Source organism: Urocitellus parryii, chromosome 6, assembly GCF_045843805.1.
Source record: "Urocitellus parryii isolate mUroPar1 chromosome 6, mUroPar1.hap1, whole genome shotgun sequence".
Lineage (NCBI taxonomy): Eukaryota > Metazoa > Chordata > Mammalia > Rodentia > Sciuridae > Urocitellus > Urocitellus parryii.
The window spans coordinates 75,555,556-75,579,309 of NC_135536.1; the positions used below are offsets into that span (position 1 = coordinate 75,555,556).

A 23,754-nucleotide genomic window follows, 5' to 3' on the forward strand; every position below is an offset into this window, starting at 1 on the left:
GTTTAAGAACCCCTGCCCAACACCAAAATCTGTAAAAGCTAAAGTCCCTTATATAATACAACATAGTATTAATATATCACCTATGCACATTCTCCCATATAGTTTTAAATCTTCTCTAGATTATGTAGAATACCTAATACAATACAAATGCTATAAACTATTGTTACAATATTGAATTATTTAGGGAATATTCTTATGGCAAGGAAAAAAGTTTGTATGTGTTCAATACAGATAAAATTTTTTCCAATATTTTCAATCCACAGTTGATTGAACCTAAGGATATAGAATCCATGGATATGAACAACTGAACATACCTATTAATAATCATATTTTACCCCTTCCTATCTACCCCCCGCCCAAAAAATAAAATAAAATCCTAGCTAGCACTTATTCAAACTTTAAAACTTGCTCTAAGTGGTCTTCCGTAGAATTTCTACATTAGTTTAGACATACTTAGATTAGCATAATAAACTTTTTATATTATAATAACCTATTTATGTTTGTATTAACAGCTAGCATGTGACTACCTGGAAAATGCACTATTCACCTCTGTAGCCCCAGTACCTAGTATAATACCTAGCATAAAACAGATATATGATAAATGTATACATAATTAACATATGATCAAAACTAATCTTTTCATCCTTAATTCTTATCACACTGATTACAAAGAGTTGGTTAAAATAAATGTAAACATTTCTAACTCCTGATAACTATAAGCCCTTAGTGGTTTAATAAAAAAAAAAGTCAGATTTACAAAATTTTCATTAAAGGTCTTTCCATAAGAATTTTAAAATGTTATTTTATGATCAATAGTAATTTCTAATAGCAATTAATGTTAATGAAGGCAAACACACAGTAAAAAGAATAATCTTGGGTTCATCTAACTACAAACATGCAATGAAGTTAAATATATTACAATACCGCTTCCATTTTTAGACTTCTTCTGCCCTGGTTTCTTCTTTGAGGAAGTTGCTTCGGAGGGCAGGGTGGGTTGTTTTGTAACTGGGACAGGTTCTACTTTTTTGCCAGGAACCTTTGATACATCACTTTCTTTGATGACTTGCTCTTCAAGTAAAGGTTTTTGTTTCTTTTCCTTCTTTTTTCTTTCCCTAACACTACTTGAAGTTTCAACCACATTCAATGGAACAGGTACAACTTGCTCATCTTCTACAGCCAAAGCATCAGATAATTTAAAGTCTCGAGGTACACTTTCTGAATCAGATTCATGGAGGTTTCCATTCTGGATTTCTTTCTTTTTGTTTTTTTTCTTTTCTGCCTTCTTTTTATCTGTTTTTGTAGGAATAAGCTTTTGTTCTCTTTTCTGTTTTGCAAGAACTTCATCATATAATGTTTCTTTCATGAAAAGCCAGAAGAAGAGGAAAATTACAGTAATAACTATTGAAGGAATAAGGACAATAAAATATGTTGACTCATAAAACTCCATGGTGCTTTTATTAATATGAACCTATAAAACCTAAATGGACAAAAACAAAAACAACCTCAGTCAGTCTCATAAAAAATTAAATTTACAAAACCCTTGCTCTTTCAAATGGCATTTCAGATCTAACCTGATCTATAAATCTAAACAATGTAAACAAGTTAGTTATTTAAATCATGTACTTGATTACTCTGCCAACTACAATTCAAACTAAAAAGGAAATGTGAGGTACCTAAAAATTTTAGAGTATTTAAAGCACATTCTTGCATTTGTTAACCATGTGAAAAGATCCTACTGGGAGGAAACTGAAATGTTTTTCCTCCCAAATATCATTTTATATTTGTTGAGGGAGGGGTTGTTTGTGATGCTAAGGATTCAACCCAGAGCCTCCTGTACTTAGGTATGTGCTCTATCACTGTACTACACTCTAAGCCCCACTTTTGATACGTTTTAGTATTTATCGTTTTTCCTTTTGTTGTATAATGATGTATATGTGAAGCGGGGACAGGGTGTCAATTATTACCAACACTTGATATTCATTAAAAGTATTTTGCTTTTAATGGAAAAAAAATAAAGGTAGTTCACACCTTCATTTGTAGATTTAAGACCACTCAGTTAACTACTAGCATCTTTATTCTGTTTATTCTGTTACTAATAGACTCAAGTTGTGGTGGAATACATCAAGAATATGGAATTATAATAATATCAAAATGTTAGGTTGTGGCTTTGACAATAAAATACATGACAAAGTAAATGTTTCGCTAATTCAAGGCACCCCTTACTGCATAAAACAAGTTATACTGCAAAAGCAAGACTTCGTCACCAATAGCCTACCCAAATGCTAAAAAGAAAAGGGCTGGCCCTCATTGGTAGTGCATAAGCCCTAATTTTACATTAACCAAATAGCTACAGGAAAGAAAACAGATATGATCTGACTACCTGGTCATATCTACCTTGAATAGATATCATATTCCTGACCTGAGCAGTAGTTTTTGCTAAAATTACATCTCAACGTAAAAATGATACTAATGTTCAGGTTCTAAATCTCAATATCCCTCTAAGTATATATATAAAGCCACATAAAGGTGGCTTCAATTCTTATGTCCTCTAAAATATGTTACCGAAAAAGGCAAGATGTATAAATGCAGATGTAATTAAACCCCAGGACATGCTTAGGAATAAAGCAAGTTAGCTTTTGCATATTTAATGTACAAATCTGAGAATTCCTGAAGTTTAAGTTATCAGTCTTAAAAGTTAAAAACAAGATTAGAAAAAGAAACCAATTCCACCTAAGCAGAAGAGTCACTTATCCTAAGAATTATTTTAAACCCTAGAAAACATGCTTTTAAGTTGAATAAATCTAAGTTTATTGAATATAAGGCTTAATTCAAGTTTCACCAGCAATGACCCAAGTCTGCAAAGAAATGAAAATGGAACCTAAGGATAAAGTAGTTTGTTCAACAGGCACTATAAATCTTGATGACTGAAATGACATTTAACATTTCCCATTTTCATAAGCAATTTTTAAAATAACATTTATACAACCCTCAACTAAGATTTTAACAAGTTGAAGGGGATAAGGGATCACCAACATAGCAAAAGAAACCTAACACAGAATTGTTCCTCCCTGATAACTTCATGTTAACATGAACTATTTCTAAATTATTAGACACCTTTTACTGTGCCTGTTTATAAAAAGCAGAGGTTTAGGGTGGAGTGTGTGTGTGTGGGGGGGGGTTGCTTTTGTTTTAAGCATAGCATCCATAGTATAGAAAACCTGTTCACTTGGTGGGAGAGTTTGGGAAAGAAGACAAACCAATGAGTTGGAACACATTTAAAATTTTTGTTTGGGGATGAAAAGAGGCTAAGGGAGACACTAACCCTGAAGAAGCAACAGCTTTACAGCAGCAACAGCAAGTGGTACTGAAGGAAGAAGAGAAATAGGACTAGGATGTGGTGGTGGCAGGGAGGGGAGAGAGAAGAGGTCAAGTCAAAATCGGAAAGCCCTGATGAAGCAAGCTACAGTCCTATACAAACCTAAGGCTTAAGAAAGTGAATTTATGTTCAAGCAGAGCATGTCTTCCTGTACAGAAAGGAAAAGAAGCAAATGTTCAGGGAGACCGACAACATAAAACCCCAAAAAGTCTGAAACATTTTTTCTTCAAAGATTCTGACGACTTTCTAGATTCCTTTTCCAGGTCCCACACAGAACTGAAGGAATCATGTTTCCTGTCTTTAGATTTTCATGGGATTCCTTTCATATAATTCAATTCCCTTTCACCTGAGCTCACTTGGGTTTCATTCTGCAACTAGAGGAGCCTAACCAGATGCCAAAACATTAAGAATTGAGGCAATGTTTCCATTAATTTAAAACAATAATCCTGATTCTTCATCCAATGAAATGTATTTGCAATAAAAAGCATAAAGATATACATAGCAACATTACATAAACTGGAGACATAAAACATCCAGCATCATAATTAACTCGAAGTACAGCTATTACAACTATAAATACTAAAGCTATTTGTTCAAAGCAATTCTACTAAAAAGCCAAACTCAAAATTTTATTTTATAATCAAAACATGTTACATATAATAAGTTCAATAACTAAAGGTGAATAAAAATGAATGCTAAGTGAATAAATGCTTTTACAAAGCAATTAATATGCTTCAAATTTACATTATACCCATAGGCAACAATGAGGAGGCAAAAGGAGATTAGGAATAAAATACACGGGAAGTGAGTGGGGAGCAAAATGGAAAGATTTAAGGTGGGGGGCAATGAAAAAATAAAGGGGAAAGAGGCTAAAAGAAAGTTAATTTAGCTCTAGGTGATAGACCCCAGTTTTTTTTTTTTCTAAGTCCACCGTATATAATTCTATAAATGTATGTTGAGTTGATAACACAGACAGGCAGAGGTTCATGTTTTGAATTGAGAATTGGCACAAATCACCAATATTTGCTTTTCCCCTATTATCAGATGCCCTAACCTAATCACACATAAAAGAGTCCAATCTGAATGTAATAAACAGCCAATAGTGTTGAAGAAAATTTCTCTGTCAAGTCAATCAGGACTGATATATCCATGGGATCATAAGAAATCAAGTCCAAACTATTCTGAAACCACATTTCATATAAGTCTTTTTCATTTTTTATTCAGACACAAATCCTTCCAGAAATGGTTTAAAGATACCAATCCTCTTTCTCAAAGAAAGGCATATGTACTCATTAATTTAATTTCAAGTTTCTGGACTCTCAGAAGTGTATGCACAAACCCCAGGTTAAAAGCCCTGCTCTAGAACAAGAATGGGATTTTTCATCACTGCATTCTCTGTAAAGAATTCAAAAGATAATAAATTAATAGTATGTAGAGGGTCTGGGGATAGGTACCTCAATAGTAGAGTGCTTGCCCAGCATGCACTAGGCCCCAAGTTCAATACCCAGTGCCACATTAAAAAATAAACACACACACACACACAAAATAAAATAAAATTAAATTAAATTAAAGGACTGGAGATGTAGCTCAGTGGTAGAGCACTTACCCAGCATGCACAAAGCCTGGCATTAATCTGTAGCAAAACAATATTGAAGTTCTCATCTCAGAGTTATGTACTATGAATGCTAATCAACAAGTTTAAAATTCTATTTACTCATCCTTCTATATAACTTATGCTTGCTCTTACAAAAACTGAGCGATGTCACTGAGTTAAATTTTATAAACTTCTCTGAAGGCACAAAAATCTGCTTATTATAAATATAAACTAAAATTTAAAAATTAAATATTGTGTAGTTACTTGTCATCAAATAAAGTAAGCATGTTATATATACTCCAGATATGTCCTTAAAAAAAGTAAATTATTTTAAGAATGGTGAATAACATTATAACAATACACTAAAATGGACATCAAAAGTCTTGGCTTGTAGTTCCAATTGTGCCTTCATCCATGGCATTCCCTAAAAATTAAAATATACAGGTTTCCTACATAGCTTTACAGCACAAACTATTTGCATGATCTTGGAAATGCCAAACCAAAAAATTTAAGTGGGCCCAAGAAAAGGGAGAAGCAAAAGCATATCCTCTTTAGTGGAATCTTCACTCAAGCCAAGTTCAAGATTTTCAAATACTATGATGCAGATATGAGTCCATGACTCAAATGAAAGAACATGTGATAAGTCACTATGAGCAAAAGGCAGCAGAAACAAGCTAAAGAATTAAAGATTTAAAGTCTGTAAAGACTTAAGAGATTGCAATTTACAAATACAGGTTACAACACAAATAAAAGGGAATTGGAAAAATGAGGAAAGAACTAAAACTATTAAAAGTGACTAGGCAGAGATGAAGTTGTGGCTCAGTGGTTGAGCACTTGCCTAGCATGTGTGAGGCACTGGGTTCGATCCTAAGCACCACATAAAAATAAATAAATAAAGGAATTGTGTCCCCATCTACAACTAAAAAATATTTTTTCTTAAAAAAAAGTGATTAGGTAGATTTGAATTAGGATTCTACAAACAAAAAAAAAACAATCAAAATTTAAAACATCCATATGCCAGGTGTGGTGGCACACGCCTGTAATCCCAGCTGCTCTGGAGGCTGAGACAGGAGGATCGTGAGTTCAAAGCCTCAGCAATGGCAAGGCTAAGCAACTCAGTGAGACCCCATCTAAATAAAATACAAAATAGGACTGGGGATGTGGCTCAGTGGTTGAGTGTCCCTGAGTTCAATCCCCAGTACCAAAAAAAAAAAATTAAACCCAACAAATTGGTCACAAGTAGGTTCAGAGAGACCAATTATAAGGACTTCAATGGTTCAGATATATCTGAAAAGAATAAATCAAATCAATGCAGTCTGTCACTGAGCTATATCCCTAGTCCTTCATTTGTATTCTCCACCTAAATTTTAAAATTTGAACAAGATGTTTATCAGTGTTCACAAATACATATGCTTACCTTAAATAAATTTGTGATTTAGTTTAGAAGGGAAGTACTTGCTATCTGTAAACCAGAACAACAACAACAAAAAAAAAAAACTAACACAAGCTTTGATGTGGTCCCCTCCTCTTCCAATTCAAGTAACATGTCTACAGCTAGTTTTATGATTCCAGAGCACATACGCAGAATTTTATGAGCTAGCAAATCGTCTTAACAAATAGAAAGGCTGCAATATACTGCAGTGTGATAAAGATAAAAGAGAAAAAAATTCAAAAATGAAACCAAATGCAAATACATACAAAAAATTAATTTATTGTGAGTATTTCATGTCAGTAGAGAAAAGTTTGAATCATTCAGATCAAATAAAAACATCCAGATAAAGTTCTATACATAAATATGAAAAAGTATACAGCTAAATATCTGGATTTATTCCTCTTATACAGTTCTACATGTTTAAATGTTTATAAGTATATATTATTTTTAGTAAGCATTTTAAAAAACAAACTTGTTCCTACAAATCAATAAGAAAAAGATGAACAACACAATATAAAAATAAGACTAACCACTTCCTAAAATGGCCATCAAAATACAAAAACTCAGGGCTGGGGACATAGCTCAGTTGGTAGAGTGCTTGCCTCACATGCACAAGGCCCTGGGTTCAATCCCCAGCATCACCAAAAAAAATACAAAAACTCATCTAAATTCATATCCTCCTAAGTCAGTTACTCTGACAAAAGTATAGTTTCCCTGGAATGCACAATAAAATCATCTTAAAGTAACAGGAGAAAAGATTCAAAGCAACCAAAAAACAAAATAATCTAGTAAATCAAACACATGGGAACTCCATTTACAATATCTTTTCTAAAATTAACTTTACAGACAATGAAATCTCAAAGATGTAGTGCAATTGTAACATAGTTATTTGTATAACTCACATCTTATTAATATACCCCTAAGTTATTTCAGCAGTATCCATTCTGAAATACTGCTACTACATATGAAGTAAACAATGAAATTTAATTTCTCCATTAGGTCTCATGCCACAAAACTTGAAATTTCTATTAAAATCGAATTTACATTTTTCCTTTAATATGAAAATAGGTAAGTCAGCTCAAACAACTTCTCTAAGAAACTGAAAAGGAATTGGACAGTTCATAACTTTTTTACCCCCAATGCTAGGGGTTGGAACCCAGGGCCTTGAGCATGCTAGGCAAGCACTCTACCACTAACCTACATTCCAGCCTCTAATAATTTTTTTAAATACTTAAGTCTTTCAAATCAATATACAAAATTGGTTTCCAAAGACAAACATGAAGTCATCAAAACTATTCAAAAGTTAACATTAGAACATGAAATTCATAGCAATAATGTAACTATAAAACAACTATACTATGTATGGAAATATTTTCTCCCCCTAAAAATCTATGATCTTGACCTACCTTTTCTTTTTACAAGATTGTTAGGTTGGAAAAGACCATCTAATACAATTAGACACTCAGAGACTGAACCCAGATAAATGGTCAGTCAGCCTATACTTGAAAACCAGGGATGAACATCTCATAAAGACCCTCTTTAGACAAGTTCTTCATACTTTTAATCCAAAATCTGAGATGACTCCCTGTGGTCTTCTCTCTAATCTTATCAAATATATTCAATCCTACTATCACAAGGTCATCCTAATAACTGACACTTGTGCTCAATTAAATTTATTAGAAAACAAAAATACCTACTTTGAAATCTGTCATTTAAATATTCGCTGTCCCTTAGGAAGTTTGACTAGTACATAACCTTAGTCACTTAACAATGAAAAGTACTAGTCAAATGTTTTATTTTTCTTGCCAAACCCCAGAAAGACATCATACTTAAAATATAATTTACCAACCTCAAAGACAAGGATGTCAAATATAACCCAAAATGACCCTAGGGCAGCTACTAAAAAAAACTTTGCTTATGAAACAAAAGTTTACAAACACTGCCCAAGAACAGCCAAATAAATGCAACAGAAATACCCCCAAATATGTATGAAAAGTTCAGTATATCATCAAAATACCATTTTAAATCAATAGGTAAATAAATATAGGTAGATATATATATATTTAATGTTAGTAGTAGTGGCACAAATGATAGCCATTTTAGAAAGAAATTAAGTCCTTACATCTCAATTATATATGGATCAAGGTTTTAAAGGTTAAATCATGAAAGAACCAGAGCAAAACACATGGGCATTTTTTTAAAAATCTATTTTGTAAAAGGCTTTTCTATGTTTCACATAAAAGCCAGAGACATGAAGAAAAAGACTGGCAAATCTGATGAGAAAACGATATATAAAGGCTTACAGGGAAAAAAATAAAGTGACTAAACACAAAAAATCTGTAATTTTACAATATTTACAAAGTAAAACAATATATATATATATATATATATATATATATATATATATATATATATATATATATATATAATGTAAACAAAGTAAATAGTTTTTTTTCCTTAAATTGTAAAGGTCTGGCTGCCTTGACTTACAAATACCACTTAAAATTTGAGAAAAATGAATGAGAGGACATATTTAGAAGGTTGGTGGGGGGAGGATACTCATTGTACTTTTTTTTTTTTTTTTTTTTTTTTAGAAACGCAACCTCAGTAACATTAAAGATATGCAAAGTAAAACAGTATGTGCCTTCTTTTCACTTAAGCTATTAAGGGCAGGAACCAGAAATTTTGGAGGTAATGCATATGTTCAGTTCCTGGAGGATCATGATCATTTCACCAGTATACACAGAAGAACACATATTGTACACTTCAAACATATGAAAAATTTACAGTTTGTTGTATGCCAATTATACTTCGATAAAGACATCTTTAAAAATTACATGTTTGTAGGGCTGGGGCTCAGTGGTAGAGCACACACCTGGTGCACATGAGGCACTGGATATGATCCTTAGCACCACATAAAAATAAAATAAAGGTATAAAAAAATTACATGTTTGTAAATTTATCTCTCTTCACTATGGTTGGCAAATATTTAAAAGCATGAGCTAGAGAATATGAAAAATAATGCTTTTATCATTTAGTTTGAGTATTAACTAGTACAATACAAGAGAAATTTGGAAAAGCCTTAATAAAAACATAAAAACTGTGCATCCTCTTCAGAGAAAATTTCTTTCCTGGTAGTTTATACCATAGACACAATCACATAAATACAAGGACTTACTTACTCTATGTTCACTGTTTGTAATGCACCTTTATAATCCTTGGGCCTACTATTAAGGAAATGACTAACCTTGAAATACAGCTTCACATATAATATGGGTACATATTTGAAATATATATTTTTTTCCAGCACTGGGTTTTGAAACCAGGGTGCTCTACCACTTAACTATGTTCCCAGCCCTTTCTATTTTTTGACAGGTTCTTCCTAAGTTACCCAGTCTGGCCTTGTATTTGCTATCCTCCTGCCTCAGCTTCCCAAGTAGCTGAGATTACAAGAATGTACCACTACATTCAGCTTCAAAAAAAAAAAAAAATTTATATTTTATATGTGTGTATGTTTGTGTGTATATCATGACACATAAGACACAATATATACACACACGTGTTTGTATGTGTGTAGTATGTATGTAAACACACACATATATCAAACTACATAATAGCATACAAAAAAACAAAGTTCTTTTACATGAGAGTCATGCCCATATAGGTACAGGAAACTCATGGAAGAACAAATTAGCAACCATTAATTCTGTGATGATTTCTGAGTATTCTTTCTGGTAATTTTTAACCTTTTATCCTTCATAATATTTGCATTTTCCCACCATGAGCTTATATTACTTTTATAATACAAAGTCAAACTTCATGTAATTTGAAATTGTAAAAATTAAATCATGACTTTAAAAAATCAATTTGGAGACTATTTCTAACAATACAAACTAAAACTATTTCCATTTAAAAAATCAATAAATGTTTGCTTTAAAATAGTCAAGTTTTAAAAAGAACCAATAAATAAATAAAGGAAAGCACTAAAAAATAAAATTAAATAACAAGTTTGGGGTTGGAGGTGCAGCTGAAGGGTAGAACATTTGCCTAGCACATATGAGGCCCTAGGTTTAATCCCCAGTACTTGGGGGGGGGGGGGAGAGGCACGCTTTCTAAAATTAAAGGAAGTCCTGTCTTCAGGAGGAGAAAGATCAAATACTGTTAATGTCTATTTAAAGCTAAGAAAGGAGGATGTTGGCCTGCAATTTCTTGAGGAAATGAAATTGATACAAATTACATAGAACAGAGACTTTGCAAGGGGTCCACAATCAGTGAAGGAGAGACTGAAGTGGGGTAAATCCCCATGTTAACACAATGAGGAAAAAAAAGACACAAAGACTGCAGATTTCCAAATGCCAAATAAAAAGTTTCCTTTAAGACTTGCATAATCATGGATTCCCAGATTTGCATTTACAGTTTGTAATCCAGACTACCCACTCCCCGCACCTACCAAAAATATTAATGTAAAAATGACTCAAAGGTCATGAAAGCCTAAGACTCTTAGGAAGAAAACAAAATTCCTCCAGAAAAAAAAAAAAAAAAAAATTCCTTCTATCCAGTCTAGCCTGCACAGTACAGTATCTGTAGAAACACTCTTGTAGAAGGTGAACTTACAATCAAAAAAAGAACAAACAGAATATTTCACCAAGAACTCCAGACAACAGAAAGTGAAAAATTATTAATTTTCTCGATCATTAGAACTGTAAAAGAAATCAGAAAACACTCAATTAACACAACAAAAATTAGAAAGACTTGTAGAAACTAAGTAAATTAGATATCATGTGTGCTGGGTGTGGTGGCTAATCCTTGTAATCTCAGCTACTTGGAAGATAAGGCAGGAGAATCTTGACTTCTAGACAAGCCTTAGCAATTTAGTGAAACCCTGTCTCAAAATAAATTATTAATGAAAGAGTTGAGAATGTAGCTTAGTGGTAGAAGACCTGCCTAGCATTCATGAGGCCCTGAATTCAATCCCCAGTTCTGCCAAAAGGGAAAAAAAAACAAAACGGGTGTATACATAAACACACATGCACAACACACACAAGCACCCATAAATTATAACTAAAGAACTGATAATTATGCAAAGTTAAAGAATAATCAAATGGGAAGACAGATCAGACAAAAACTGACAATGCATCATAAAAGGACACATAGGGAAAATATGAAAGAAACCTTAATAGAAGCATATAATAAGAAGGTCCAATAAATCAAATGGGAATTCAAGGAGAGAAAAGAAGGAGGGGAATATCTGATCAGAAAATGGCTAAGAATTTTCAAAAATTGTTGAAAATTCTTAGCCATTATGGATCTCCAATTCAAGAAGGACAACAAAATCTGGGCAGAATAAATAAAGTGTTTTTTTACATACCTGTAGTAACACTGTATAATTCAAAAGGTGTAAAGCAAGTCTTATAAGCAACACAGGAAAAATTACCTATAAAGGAATAAAATTAGACTCACATTAGCCAGCAATAGAAGCCAGAGGATAACGGAATAAAATCGCTGAAGAAACAATAACCAATAACATAGGATTCTAGATCCAAGCTCAATATTGAAATTTTAATTATCAGAAGTGTCACTATGTGTAACAAAACTGACAGTTAATGTCAGTAAACAATATTTTATATGAAATATACTAAACTAAAAAAAGTAGTATTTTTAAGCAAGCAGTACACCTCTTCCAACCAAAATATAAGTGAGAATATTCCCATACTCTTTCACATTAGGAATTACTGCTGACCTTTTGTTTTTGTTTTGTTTTAGTTCCTAATACACTTTATAGGAAGCCAGGATAAAGAGTGCTAGCCCATCTACTCTCTGGCTCCTCAATCACAAGCTTCCAAGTACAAAGTCACAGCATTTTATAGTCAAGTAGAGCAATTAAATAATACTTGAAAACCTAATTATTTTTTCTAAAACCTTATAATCTATTCTGTAGTCAACATTTCAATTTCTACACTTTCTCAGTCTACACTGGTTTTAATTTTAATATCATTCCACAAGCAAATTCCTATCATTGCTATTTAAAAGAAAAGAGATACACAGTCTATATAAACAGCAAAAATGTGAATAAAAACAAAATCTTGAACATGCTCTAAGTACACACAATTTAAACAACTAAAATAGGTCAAAAAATTACTTATGAACTCTTATTTGACTATTAATCCATAGAGTGAAGTTAAAGAAAAAGAATCTAAAAATTAAGAAATTTTTCCATTCTGATTTACTGAAATAAAGAGCCATTGTGTTTGCATTCATAAGCACGTGGTCATCATTTCATGAAAATGTACCTCTACAACAATGGATTAAGAAAACATTCACTAAAAAACTTTTTCTCACTTATTATAAAAGGTTCAATCTATATTACTCAAAGTTTAAAGTGACTATTTATCTATGATCTTTCCCATCTATCTTCTAGGAGCCCCACACAGTGCCAGATGCATCACACTGTCAAGTTTGTTGCATCCATTATAACCTTGAGAAGAAAAAAGAGTTTTACTTTTCTGAATTAAATAATTTTACATATAGGCAGTCCTTGTAAGTCTTCACCTTCTTTCATAATGCAATTTCATAAATACAGTGTACATCAATCCTATTTGTATTCACTAGTACTATGAACCACAAAATCAAGATGTTTTAGTATGATATGGTCTTTAAAGCCACAAAAGAACAGAAAAAAATCAGAAGTATATAATTACTATGAATTGGAAATAAGTGTGATTTACATTTTGACACACTGAAATTTATAATGCCAAAAAAGTTTATTAAAAAACCCTTAATAAAATATTGGCAATCCATATTCAAAAACACATTAAGACGACAGTACATCATGATCAAGTTGTTTTCATCCCAGAAATGCAGGACTGGTCTAACTTATACAAATCAATAAATGTAATTCACCACATAAATGTAATTAAGGACAAAAAACACATGATTGTTTCAATAGATAAAGAAAAAGCCTGTGGATTTGGTGTCAACATACCTTATATAATCAGAGATATGATAAATTATGGTATTATGGTGTATTAAGAATTGTAATGCAAAAGTAAATTTAAGAAGAAAAGAAATAGCCTAGGATGGGAGGGCTGAAGTTGTGGCTCAGCAGTACAGCGCTCGCCTAGCACCTGTGGGGTGCTGGCTTCTAGCCTCAGCACCACATAAAAATAAAATAAAGGTATTATGTCCAACTACAACTAAAAAACAAAATATTTTTAAAAAAAGAAAAAGCCTTCGCCAGGCATGGTGGCACACACCTGTAATCTCAGTGGCTCTGGAGCCTGAGGCAGGAGGATCAGGCCAGCCACAGTAACAGTGAAGCACTAAGGAACTCAGTGAGACCCTATCTCTAAATAAAATACAAAATAGGGTTGGGGATGGGGTTCAAGGGTCAAGTGCCCCTGAGTTCAATTCCTGGTATCAAAAAAAAAAAAAAAAGAAAGAAAGAAAAAAGTTTTCAACAAAATTCAGCATCCATTCACATTTAAACCACTTTAGAAACTATAGATAAAGGAACTTCCCTCAATATCATAAAGGCTATATATGACAAACCCAAAATCAACATCATTCTGAACAAAGAAAAACAATAATTTCCTCTAAAATCAGGAACAAGACAAGCATGTCCTCTCTCACCACTCCTATTCAGTATAGTTCTTGAAACTCTAGCCAGAACAATTAAGCAAGACAAGGAAATTAAAGGGATAACAATAAAAATAATTAGTCAAATGATCCCTGTTGCCAGTGACAACATTCTATAAGACCCAAAAATCTCCACCAGAAGACTTCTAGAGCTGATAACCAAATTGAACAAATTAGCAGGATACAAAATCAACAAACAAAAGTCAACACCTTTCTTTATGAATCTTTCTGCTGAGAAAGAAATAAGGAAAACAATCCCATTCATAATAACCTCAAAAAAATAAAATACTTGGGAATAAATCTGAACAAGGAATCTTGTAATGAAAACTACAGAAAAAAAGAAATCAAAGATGACATCAGAAGATGGAAAGATGTTCCATGTCCTTGGATAAGTAGAATTTTAATATTATCAAAATGACCATATTACCAAACTTAATCAACAGATTCAATGCAAATCCCCTCAAAATACTACTGACATTCTTCATAGTTAGAAAAAAATTTCTAAAACTCATACTGAAGGACAGCTAAAGCAATACTAAGCAATAAGAACAATGCCAGAGGCATCAATACCTAATCTGGAATTATACTACAGAACTATAATAACAAAAACAGCATAGTATTGGCATAAAAACAGACACAAAGGGGCTGGAGTTGTGGCTCAGTGGTACAGCGCTTGCCTAGCATGTGTGTGCAGTGGGTTCAATTCTCAGTACCACATGTAACTAAATAAAAGTCTACTGACAACTAAAAAAAATATTTACAAAAAAAAAAAAAAAGGACAGACATGTAGACCTATGGAACAGAACATAAAACAGAGAAGAACCACTTAGATACAGTCATCTGGTTCTTGGCAAAGGTGTAAAAAATATACACTGGAGATAACCTTCAACAAATGGTGATGGGAAAACTGGTTATCCATATATAGAAGAATAAAACTAAATCCCTATTGCTCACCCTGAACAGAAATCAAGTCAAAGTAGATAAAAGACCAGATAAAAGACCAGAAACAACTGCAACTTTTAGAAGAAAATACAGGATCAACACTACAACATATGGGTACAGGCACCAACTTTCTTAATCAGACTCCCAATCAATAAATGACATGGTTTCAAATTTAAAAGCTTCTGCAGAGCAAGGGAAATGATTAAAAGTAAGATCAGACAGCCACCACCAGAATGGGAGAAAATCTTTGCCAGCTACTCTTCCAACAAAGGATTAATATCCAGAATATAAAAAGAATGCAAAAAACTTGAGCTGGGGATATAGCTCAGTGGGTAGAGTGCTTGCCTCACATGCACAAGGCCCTGGCTTCAATCACCAGCACCACAAAAAAAAAAAAAAAAAAAAAAAAAAAAAGTTTGCAAAAAATTAACACCCAAAACATAAATAACCCAATCACTAAATGGGCAAATGAATTAAACAGACATTTTTTTTTAAAGTAGAAACAAAATGGCCAACAGATATATGAAAAAAATGCTCAACATCCTTAGCAATCAGGAAAATGCAATCTTAAATTTCATCTCACACCAGTTAGAATGGCAATCATCAAGAATACAAATATAAAGTTAGGCGTCTGATGCATGTTTGCAATCCTAACAACTCGAGATGCAGAACAATCACAAGTTCAAGGCTCATCTCAGCAATTAAGCAAGACCCTGTTGTCAACCTTTTTTTTTTTTTTTTTTTAATTAAGCTTCTTAAAAGAGCTGGGCATGTAGCCCAGGGTAGAACACCCCTGGGTTCCATCCCCAATATCACAAACAAAAAAATAATACAAATTTTTTAAAATGCTGGCAAGGATATGAGGGAAAAGGTTAGTGGGACTGCAAATAGGTATAACCACGTGGGAAGCAATATGGAAATTCCTCAACACTGAAAATGAAACAACCATACAACCTAGATATCCCACTTGGTATTTATTCAAAAGTACTAAAATCAGCATAGTATGGTGATATATGCACACCAATGTTTATAGCAGTGCAATTCAAAATACCCAAGTTAAGGAACCAGCCCAGGTGCTCCAGAAACAGACAAAAAAAATAAAGAAAATGAGACATATAACACAATGGGGTTTTACCCCAGCCATAAAGAAGAATGACATCAAAGCATCTGACAGTAAATGAATGAAACTGGAGAACATCATGCTAGACTCAAAGAGTCATGTTTTCTCTCATATGCAGAAACACTACAGATTTAAATTAACCAAACTATGCTATGTGCATATGTGAATCTATCATAATGAATTCCACTTTTACGTATATCTATAATGCACCTATTAAAAAAGCAACAAATTAACAGAAGACTAATAGGTTAGAGAAAGGGGATCAGAATGCAGGTCAAAAGGGAGGGAAAGGCGAAAAAAACACTGGGGATAGGAATGGTGCAAATAATATTATATACACATATGAACATGTCAAAATGAAACCTACAGTTATGTGTAACTATAATGTGTTAATAAAAAAAAATTTAAAAAGTGGCTCTCTGCTGTTTGTTTTGTGATAGTAGGGTTTGAACCCAGGGCCTAGACCTTTCCAGGCAAAGGTTCTAATACTGAGCTATATCCCTAGCCCTTTTTAATCTTATTTTAAGACAGTGTCTCCCTAAATTGCCCAGGCTGTCCTCAAACTGATGGTCCTCTCAAGTATCTGGGATTACAGGTATCCATCACTCTGCCTGTTGAATTCCATTCTTTTGACAACACTCCCAATAAAAAGAAACCTAAGCAAAAAATATTGACAAAAAATGATCTTATTAAGAACCACCTTAGGGAATGAACTCCAAGAAAACATAGTCTTTATGATTTCACTAACTAAATTTCCATAATCTTCAAGTTGGTCTAAGTTAACATAATTTAAACACTGTATACCTTCAAAACTGTGACTGCAAAGATTCCTTCTTCCAGACAACAGAAATGAGTTAAGAGCCTGAATGGTGATCACTATGAGAAACCTAAAATACAGCCACAAGTAAAGGCCCCTATCCGGTGGCTTTCCTGCTGGATATTTTCCTTAGAAACCAGCTCTACTACTCTGCAAAGATAGAAAGTGTCTTCAACACAGTGCATAGCTGCCACAATCCTACATGTCAAATTCCATGAAATGCTTCTGCTTTTTTCCAAAATAGTTAAGGGGGAGGGGGCTAAATCAAGACAATGCCATTAACTAAAAAAATGTAGGTGTATGAAAAGTCACCTGTTATAAACCAGTCACTACAAAGAGAAATCATTTCAATGTCTTATTTTTAATAAAAAGGTTACTATATCAAGAAAACCCAATGCATATTATATAATGTCTGATTTTGGCAGAATACTTAATATGATACCATTAAGGACAAAATAGGTAAGTGCTGAACATAACTGAATAATAGCATAAAAGGAGAAATACTTTAAAAGTTAAACAATCATACCCCAAAGTTGCTAATTAATGGTTTGTAAGGTAACTTAATCATATATCAAAGTACTCTGTTCTTAGCCTGACCTTACTAATATCTTAATCAACTGCTTGGATAAACATAAGCCTGCTGGTTTATAAATGATGTGATGAACACAAGGATGAGAACAAAAGGCAAATCAATTCATGTTTCATAAAACAAGATCATTTTACTCTTTGCTATCCTTGGCTACTCTTTCAGTTACCTACTTGGAATACCAGAAATTTCAACAGCTTCTTCAGTTCAGTTCACATAATTGTTCAATTAACTAGTTTTCAAGCAATGGACTTTTTATTAATGATATCTATACACACAATATTCTATAAAGAGTGAAATTTAGACATTATTATTTCAGGCAGACACACCTAACATTTCATTCAACATAAGTTTCCAGTCAGAGTATATCATACATAATATGTGCTGTATGTCATATTTGGAAGAACCCAGACATTCTGCTTTATATACATAAGAGACTACAAAGTCGTCTGTCTTCTCTACATGTGCTCTATTTTCACACTGTTTAAAGGACTTGTGTTTAGCCTTTATAATGTTTTTCTGCACCACAACTTACCTTTTAAGTGCAAATTAAACGTAAGATAACTGTGAGATCCAAAATGGTTGAAACTGGTGAAGGAAGTTGTAGAGAAAGAACAGACTTGAAAAATGACACCTGACTAACCACCACCACTCACTATCCAGTTTTCTCTTTCTACTTTGGCAAATGCAATGAAATGAAAAGACTTCATTATATCAAAGTACATTTTATGTAAAAGGTATACTTTCTTCGAAACTGTTTATAATTACTAACTCATCTTCACAGTTGGATTGATATTTACTTACATAAGAAAACTAGTAGAAATGTTACACACATAATTTCCCACTGAAATTAATGTAAATACTTTCACTTAATGGTTTTTCACTTAATAGCCAGGTTTCCAAAACTGAATTCAAGTCATTAGACATGTGATTCTCAAGTTTGAGATACCTAGCAATAATAGTTCAGATAGCAAGAGATACCAACCCTACCTCATAAAAGAATAAACTCTATTTAGCTTGACTTGGACTATCAAAACTACAAAACAAACTGAAAAAACAGAATGAGTAAGATCAACTAGCAGGAACAATAATCACACCAAGGCTAAACAATATGAACGGTTATAATTATAAATTATTGTGATACTCAAATCAAATTGGTTCTATAGAGTTGAACAGAATCCAACAAGATTGAAAAATGACATTTTTAAGCAAAACTAAACTATTCAGGATACCCTGATTACCCAGAATACATAAAGCTGGGCTTCAAAATACAAGTGTTAGATATGAGATGCCCCCCACAATGCAAGAATTTTCAGAGGTAAAATGATTATACAATGAAAGGTATGACCTAATCAAGTGGATTAATCCACTGATATGGATTAACTGAGTGATAACTGTAGTGAGGAAGTAGGTCACTGGGGATATGTCTTTGGGGTTTATATCTTGTCCCTGTGGACTGGAGTTCATTCTCTGCTTCATGGTTGTCATGTCCTAAGCTGTTTTCCTCCACCCATACCCTTCTACCATGATGTCCTGCCTTGGGTCCTGAGCTATGAAGTCAGTTGACCATGGAATGACTGAACCTCTAAAACCATGAGCCAAAATAAACTTTTTCTCCTCTAAATTGTCCTTGTCAAGTATTTTGGTCACAGTGAGGAAAGGCTGACTAAAATAATAATTTAAGTAGGTAAAAATGAAGAAGATGGGAAGACCTTTTAATAAGGATCCTTCTATTCCAAACACTAAGTAATGGCATGAAATATAAAAAGAGATATTTAAAAGACAGAAACTCAAAACTAAGATAATCACCTCACTAGGTCAGAAATGTAATTTAAATCAAAACTATCAACCATATTTAAAATGGAACAGAGATAAAAATGAATGGAGAAGAGGGCTGGACACTGGCTCTGAAGTAGGCAAGTCAGAAATTTACCTCCTATAGTAACAGCAACAGAATAGAACCAGGTTCAATGTTTGACACCAAGGGGCAGGAGGCAGGGACTGGTTTTGCAGTTTGTAAAAAAGAGGTTTTTATTAAGGTGGGGAGAAGGAGTAGAAAAAAAGTATGAAAATCAACTTGCAAACCCAGTATATGGAGCTATAGTTTTACATAAGTTCTGAGCCAGAAGTGGAAAAGAAAAAACACCCAGTCTCATAATAAATTTTTAAAAATCAACATTTGGGGCCTGGCACTATGGTGCTCTCCTATAATCCCAACAACTCAGAGGCTGAGGTAAGATGTGTGCAAGTTTGAGGCCAGTCTCAGCAACTTATCAAGGTCCTAAGGAACCAAGCAAACCCCATCTCAAAATTCTAAAATAAATAAAAAGGGCTGAGGATGTAGATTAGTGGTAAAGTGCCACTGGGTTAAATACCCAGTATCAAAATTTAAAAATTTTAAAAATCAACATTTGAGACACTGAAGCAAGAGGATCCCAAGTTCAAGACCAGCCTCAGCAAATCAGTGAGAACCTGTCTCAAAATTTTTAAAAGGGTTGGGAATGTAGCTCAGAGCATTTGCCTAGCAGGTTTGAGGCCCTAGGTCCAATCTCCAGTATTATAAAAAACAATTATTATTTGAAGTCAACTATCAAACCAGAGCTCACATCTTCCCCATCTGCTTTGTAAACATTCTTGTTGTTTTTCTGTGACTGATATACTTCCTGTCTCCTTTCATCTACCATCCCTGCATTTCTTTGTTGTTCAATTTTTTCAATGGGAATGGGGACAACAGGTAGCTTTCAATTTTCCAAATCTGAATTTGGTTGATGATATCCCCACAGTGTTTAACAAAATCTTTTGTCTTTTCTATTTCTTGTCAACTGGTATTTGAGTTTAAAGGCTAGATCAAATTTCAGGGTTCTGAGTACAAAACCAACATGCAGTGTGACAGATTTTCTTTGGAAAGAACCTAATATTTGGACATCTCTTTGTATATTAATAACTATCAGTGATCTTTGTCTAGATCTTATTCATTAGAAGATACAAAATGGGGATATTCTAAGTAGATCACTCCTTTATTAGCTTGAATACATCTATAGAAACTTTTTGCATGACCAATTCAGTTATCCAAATACAGGAAAAATAAGTTAAATGCTTATTTCTCTTTAGTTGTCAAAATAATGAGCTGGTACAACAACCACCAATAACAAGACTTTCTTTTTTTTTTTAATCCAAAACACTAAGAATTTTAACAAGAAAAAACAAATCAATAAAACCATCAATTCATACTATATGGTATTGATTTCATGAAATAGTCTAACAAAGTTTTTTTTCCGTATTTTACAACTGTAATAGAATATTCCAACTATTCTGTACAAGTTGAAAACACTGTATTCAGGCACAAATATGTTAGCAGGTAAGGCTGCACACACTCTACACATCTGGTATGGACACAGTTATCCCCAGCTGCCAGAGACCAGCACCACCACATACTCAAAAACATCAAACTAGCTGCCAATTGGTCAACCTCACCCAGAGCTTTTAAGACAAAATAAGTGGTAGGGTCCAGAGATGGGGTTGCTGAGAAAGCAAGATATAACTTCCACTGTTGCCTAGTCCTCACTAGAGGATGAGGAACCCTGGCCCTTTGGCTACCACCGACACCAACAGCAGCACCAGTTTTGTGTGTCACAGAACCAGCTCCTGCCCTCAGCAGCACCACAGGAAGCAGTGTTCCCACTGGAACACACTCTGGTGACCAGCCATTAACCAGGTCTCACTAACAGGCAACATGAGTGGCAGCGTGAGTTCAAAGTCCTCCAAGCATCAATGAATAAATATGAGGATGGGATACTAAGCTCCTGCCTCAAAGGTGTATGCCACAACCCACCCATTCCCTTGAAAACTACAACGCAAAAAAAAAAAAAAAAAAAAAAAAAAACACTCTAAAAACTGAGATTGCCAGGATGCCAGAGCTATAGCAGCTCTCAGCAGGCTCAGTATCATCAAAAGTGTGGGTTCTTCAAATCAAAGCAGGGCCGTGGGAGGCACATAGGCCCTCTGCCCACATGTTCTATGGCCCCCAAGGCAGGCCTGGAAAAGCGCAAAGCTACAGGTACCAGAACAGAACCTAAGGAAATTTCAAAGTCATGCATTTGAAAGTGCATTAGATGTTATGAGCACTGTCCATGTGCTGCAGCAGAACCAAGCACATCCTGGCAGCTGTCCACTGGTGCCAACCAGGCCATGGCTTCTCACTGTGACTTGTACTCTGCTGCTGGCTGGGCTCTTTCTTGGGGTTAACTTTGGCATCATCCTCATCTTCCTCCTCTCCTTCTTAGCCTTCTTCAAAATTGTCATCATCCTCCATGGTCTCTTCAGTGAAACAGAGCACAGCCCAGGCACTATCCACTGACAGAAGAAGTGTCCAATCTCAAAATTAGAGGCTCATGTGAACTCAGAATTTTCATCCAGTGAGTCTCCATTCCTCGAGGCTTTCAGAGGACTAAAGGTGAAAAATGACTCGTTGGGGACTTGCTCAGTGATGGTCCTAACAGTGCCCTGGCCCCTTGTGCTTATAGCTTCTTCTTGATGGTCTTGACCATGACGTTTCTTCCTTTCTTCCAGCCAATGGTACACTCATCGCAGTCCACTATTTCGGGACCTTCAAAGGTGAAGGGGTCAGCCCTGTCGTGCCCTGACTTCATCAACAAGAGAGGTTTTTAAAGAAAAAGTTTACAAAACAAAATTGAAACAGGTAGTTTTGAAAAAGCAATTCAAAATCTAAGAAATGAAAATTGTGCATACTGGCATAGAGACTCAAATAGATGGAATAAAGTCTAGACTGGACTGGGTAGAGGAAAGGTTCAGTAAATTGCTAATTCTACTGAATTCACCGAGTACAAGGCACAGGAAATAAAGAGGAAAAAAATAAAGCATTTAAGAGACACCAACGATAAACCAAGAAACTCCAACACAGGTCTATTGAAAGGTAAGAAAATGAAAATAACAAAAGCAATTATGAAAATAGCAAAAACAATTATGTATTTAAAGAGTTGAGAATTTTCCAAAATCAAAGAAAACATTGGTTCCTCAGACTATAAATATGCTCTGCAGTTGCAACTGTATATATAAAAATTTATTCACACTTCAATAACACTGTGGTGAAAATGACAAATACTAAGCACTTTATCAAATGTCCACAACAACTTAAGGAAAACACATGAAAATATTAGCATCATTTTGAAATGTTTACAAATCTCAATGTCACGGGGGTTGAGTTGGAGACTACTAAAGTTTACTGAACAGGGTTGGGGATATAACTTCAGAGGTACACAGCTTGCCTGGCAACATGGAGCCATGGGTTCAATTCCCAGTACCACCAAACAAGAGGTAATAGGGAGTTTACTGAACTATCCATACTTTTATTTTGTTGGTACGTTTTAATTATAAATAATGTTGGAATTCATTGTAACAATTGGTACATGCAAATAACATATTTTTAAAAACATTCCGACATAGTTATTTTCTTATAGCTCTAGAAGCAAAGTGTAGATGCAATCCTCAAAATGACCCTATATTGTTCGAGCAAACAATTAAGAATTACTTCCAAGGCATCTAGTAAACAAATATATTTTAGCCTTTAAAAAAACCTGAAATATTAAGCAATAAAAAACTTGGAGAAAAGTAAACAACAGCTTAATAGAGAAGAAATTTAAAAAGAACTTCAGGGAATAATTCTCAGACAATATAAAAAATAATTTAGGACAAAAACCCAAGGCTATCTTTCTAAACTTGAGGTAGAAAAAGATGTCTTAAAATGGAACACAAAGTATAAATCACAAAAGGAAAATACTGATAAATTAAAAACTCTTTAAGTTATTATTAATAGAGACACCATAAAAATAAGATCAACCACAAAGTGGGAGAAGACATTTGTGATATATAATTGACAAAGAATTAGTATTCAGAACATATAAGGAACTCCTACCAGCCAAAAAGAAAACAAACCTCCCAAGAGAAAAATGAACAGCCATTTCTGAGAACAAGAAACAAAAATGTCCTGCACAGATAAAGATCCTATTATCTTGAAAAGATAAAGGTTTTTTTAGTTACTAGAAATTCAAAAATCTACTAGTATCAATGCATACAGAACAGATTCTCCCACTTGAGTTTTTACCGGTGTCAAGTATAGGCATAAACGTGGAGACTATTATAATACATACTTACTGGCAAGGGGAATAAATGGTACATTTACACTGGAAAACAACACTGAAAAACAATTTGGCATTACCTAGTAGAGCTGAAAAT

The 23,754-nt window shown here is 33.8% G+C and overlaps 1 protein-coding gene and 1 non-coding gene across 13 annotated transcripts in view; one reads left to right on the forward strand and one right to left on the reverse strand.

Annotated features, from left to right (window-relative positions):
* Ktn1 (kinectin 1) overlaps window positions 1-23,754 on the reverse strand; it is a 105,562-nt gene that overhangs the window by 72,682 nt on the left and 9,126 nt on the right. For 11 of the 12 annotated variants that reach the window (XM_077800062.1, XM_077800060.1, XM_077800067.1 and 8 more), the window contains 2 exons: window positions 11,771-11,836; window positions 925-1,477 (listed from right to left, as the gene is read on the reverse strand). In XM_077800062.1, coding sequence (XP_077656188.1) covers window positions 925-1,447 — 523 coding nt within the window. In that variant the 5' untranslated portion in view covers window positions 1,448-1,477; window positions 11,771-11,836. The remainder of the gene's footprint in view (window positions 1-924; window positions 1,478-11,770; window positions 11,837-23,754) is intronic. The other variant, XM_077800059.1, reaches the window with a different exon arrangement.
* Trnav-cac (transfer RNA valine (anticodon CAC)) lies at window positions 6,976-7,046 on the forward strand. Its single transcript has one exon. It is a non-coding gene; the product is annotated as a tRNA-Val (tRNA).